The 3,780-nt window shown below is 33.9% G+C and overlaps 1 protein-coding gene across 1 annotated transcript in view; it reads right to left on the reverse strand.

Moving 5' to 3' along the window:
- LOC107453059 (DNA damage-regulated autophagy modulator protein 1) overlaps positions 1–3,780 on the reverse strand; it is a 26,619-nt gene that overhangs the window by 12,974 nt on the left and 9,865 nt on the right. The window contains exons 2-3 of the mRNA XM_043048508.2: positions 2,228–2,384; positions 938–1,005 (exon numbers count right to left, since the gene is read on the reverse strand). Of these exons, the coding sequence (XP_042904442.1) occupies positions 938–1,005; positions 2,228–2,384 (225 nt within the window). The remainder of the gene's footprint in view (positions 1–937; positions 1,006–2,227; positions 2,385–3,780) is intronic.

Below are 3,780 nucleotides of genomic sequence, written 5' to 3' on the forward strand. Positions count from 1 at the left end.
ATATATAATGTCAAAAATGTAAAGGTAGGCAGAGGGGAGTTAAACAAAATAACAATATGACTGCGGCGTATAAATGCGCTTGCTAGCTGGATTCCCGCACGGATCTCAAACAGCATGCATCGTTTCACCAATGTGGAGCTTACCGGCTTGCATTTCATGTATGGGGCTGCACAAGGAAACGAATTAGTTGCTCAGAGGATGTACAGGGAGCGTCAGAAATCACCTGGACGCTGTCTACGGCCAGCATTGGATAGGATGGGGTGGTCAAGTTCCTGGCCACCGCGTTCTCCTGATTTAATCTGCTTGGATTTTTTCTTTTGGGGTCATATTAAAAGCCTGGTGTACGAGAGTCCCATCAAGAAGATTTTGTTGTCCGCTTGTCTGTTGCTGCTTTACATGCGCTCGACATGCCTAACGTCTTTTCTAATGTTCGCCGATCTATGCGCCGTCGCTGTGAATCTTGTATCGATGTTGGTGGCCGCTCTTTCGAGCACCTCTTGTAAACTGTTGATAAATTTTAATTTTCTTTTGTCTTTACTTGTTTTTTTAGTTTCCTCTGATTCATACTGCTTTACAAGCTAGTGCTTTAATGTGCCATTACAGCACACACACTCCTATCCGAAATATGCTTATTTATGTCCCCTCTTCCTACCTTTACATTTTTGACATATATTTTAGGACCACCCTGTATGTATATATATATATATATATATATAAATTTTTTAAACAATAAATGAAAATATTATTAGAAATAATTGACAATAATATTTCAATCTACAATGCTACACAAAAAATCCAAATGAATAAATAAAAAATGAATTAATTTTAATTTCGGACATCATTTTAAATCTACCTTTCCCCTGTCTTTGCTTAACCAAAAGAAATCGGTTTAAACTTATACGCATTCTAATGTGAGACTAAAAATATTTGTTCTTACCAAACATTCCTCCTATGCAGATCAAAGTCCCGAAGATTCCATTTTGAGGAGGCGATCCCGCTGCATCACTAAATTGGGTGTACAAAAAATATTAATATCTTGGGTGTACAAAAAATATTAATATATTGGGTGTACGAAAAATATTAATATATTGGGTGTACAAAAAATATTATTATATTGGGTGTACAAAAAATATTAATATATTGGGTGTACAAAAAATATTAATATATTGGGTGTACAATGGTGAGGCTGCTGTAAGTGAGAGAAATTCATGTGAGTGGTTTCAGAAGTTTAAAACCGGTGAGTTTGACATGGAAGATAAAGAACGCAGTGGAAGGCAGAAATTTCACGAAGACAAGGAATTGGAAGAAGATTCGTCTCAAACTAAAAAAGAACTTGTTCTTACATTACAAGAGATTCAGCGAAGCAATTTCACATCGTTTAAAATCATTGGGAATGATCCAAAAACGAGGAAGTTGGGTACCGTACGAGCTGAAGTCAAGAGACATTGAACGTCGATTTTGCAAGAAAATTGATTTTGATATTTGATAGCACTTCAATGGGAAGTCCTACCAATCCCGCCACATTCGCTAGATCTTGCCCCCTTCTGATTATCACCTATTCAGGTAGATGGCACATGGTCTGTATGAGCAGAAATTTATATCATTTGAAGAAACCAAAGAATGGGTCGATTCGTGAATATCCTCGAAAGATGAAGAGTTCTTTACGACGTGGTATCTGAATGCTCCCAAGAAGATGTGAAAAAGTAATGCCTAGTAATGGAGAATACTTTGAATAAAATATAATTTACCGTTTTTTTTCACAATGAACTTTTTACTTTTGATAGAAAACGGCAAAAACTTATTCGTACTCCCAATAAGTAATAAAATTAGACTACGCAAATAAAGCACAAAATAAAAAAAGGCATACTACAGTTTCGTTTCTATAATTAAAAACCTTCTAAAGTGTTGAAACTCAAAGTTCCGCAATTTTAATAGCATCATTTTATAGAATTTGCTAAAAGCTCAATTCATCAAATAAATTTGGAGAAAAAAGAATTTAAATTGAGCAAAGTATGTTAAAAGGCATTAAGTACACAACGGCAACAAAAAAAATCCAATTTCAATTTAAACATTCATAAAATCTTAACTAATAAATTAGTATCAACACTTTTTTGGTTGCATTAAGATGAAAAGTTTGTGCGCCTGCGTGTCTGTGCATCTTTTACAACACCAGAACCGTGTCAAAGAGGTTAGTAAATCGAACTCGTTATGAGAGGGGGTAACTCACCTTATGAGAGGTAAAATGGCTTCCACATTGCCCCTGGTCACAGCAATGGCATAGGCCGCAGCACACCCTGCCAGAAGAAGTATTCCGAATGTTACGGGGATGTAGCCCCCATGGTTTATGTTGAATTCTGTTACTTTTGTAGCTGTTAGGAGGGCATCTGTAACACACCAAGACATTAAACACAAGCTACTGTATAGTTTGTCTGTGTAAAGAACTCCCCTAGTCATTCGTCTGCAGTGGTGATCGTGGTGACTATGGTTACGAGATTTAAATATTTCAAGTAGGGGTTTTGACTCGGATCGGCGAGAGAAAGGGAATCAGGGGAGAAAGAAGCTCCCTTCTTTGAAATACGCTGTTTATGCTTCTATAGCAGACGACCTTAGACTTCGTGGCGAGGGGTGTTCTTTCCATAGACAAATTATAACAATGTGAAACGAAGTATGTAAAATAATTATCAACATTTGAAAATTATTTGATTAGTATCATCGGAAAATAAATATCAACTGACAACTCAGAAATATTTTTTCGGAATAATTCAGTTTCATAGGAAAATTTTCGAAACATGAATTCTACAGAATACTTAAATTTTTTTCTTTTAACTTTATTCTAGAAACTCAGAATAAAATAGGAATTAAAATAAATTAAAAATTTAAAGCAATTTTATTTACAAAGGAGTTCGCCTACCGCTCGCTTAGCTCACCTACCCTCCCTGACGTTTAATTTGAAATTAAATTTTTTTCAAGCGGAGTGAAACATCAAAATCAAAAATTATTCAGCTTATTTTCTCCGATTCAGGTTATTTTCTCAATTACTTAACTTTTGCGTCCTAATATTTCTCATTAAAATATTTATTTTCAATATTTAATGCTGTGTTTTCTTTAAAATACTCACACGGAGTTAAAAAAGTATAAGCACCTAACTCATTTTGTAGATAAAATATATTTTTATGTAAATAAAATTTAGGTAAAATGTCATTATTATCTCATATCCTCAATACACATTTCTGAAATTGATTATTTTTATTTACCATTTTCTGAAATTACTATATTGTGAAAGCATACATAGATTGTGAAAGCATACAGGGACAAATGCATACATATTCTGTTGTAGTATAACTGTACATTTGAATGTGTATCATCAATATTCTGAGAAAAAAATTTATAATTAGTTCCACATATCAATTACCGTCCCAAGTCCAAAAGGGGCCTATAAAACACTATTGATGGCTCTAGTTAAATAAAATGCAACTTCCAGGTTGCAAAGAACACTCTTCTCGGGGAAAAATAAACTTTTAATTGAAGTATTATTTCTTTCCAAAGGAGTGCACAAAAAGAGTGCTTTCTGATATTGTATCGATATAGCCAAGCGTGTTATTTTTACTTATTGTGCTCTATTTAATTTGTTGTAATTTTTGTAAAAAAATTTTTTTTGAGTGCTCCTCACACTATTGTATTAATATATTTTGCTTTGGCTTTATTGATACAATATCAGAAAGCACTCTGTTTTGCGGATATAATCGTGTGGGCTGAAGAAAAGATTATATCTTTTTTTTC

This window comes from Parasteatoda tepidariorum, chromosome 5 (assembly GCF_043381705.1).
Source record: "Parasteatoda tepidariorum isolate YZ-2023 chromosome 5, CAS_Ptep_4.0, whole genome shotgun sequence".
NCBI classification, from domain to species: Eukaryota; Metazoa; Arthropoda; class Arachnida; order Araneae; family Theridiidae; genus Parasteatoda; species Parasteatoda tepidariorum.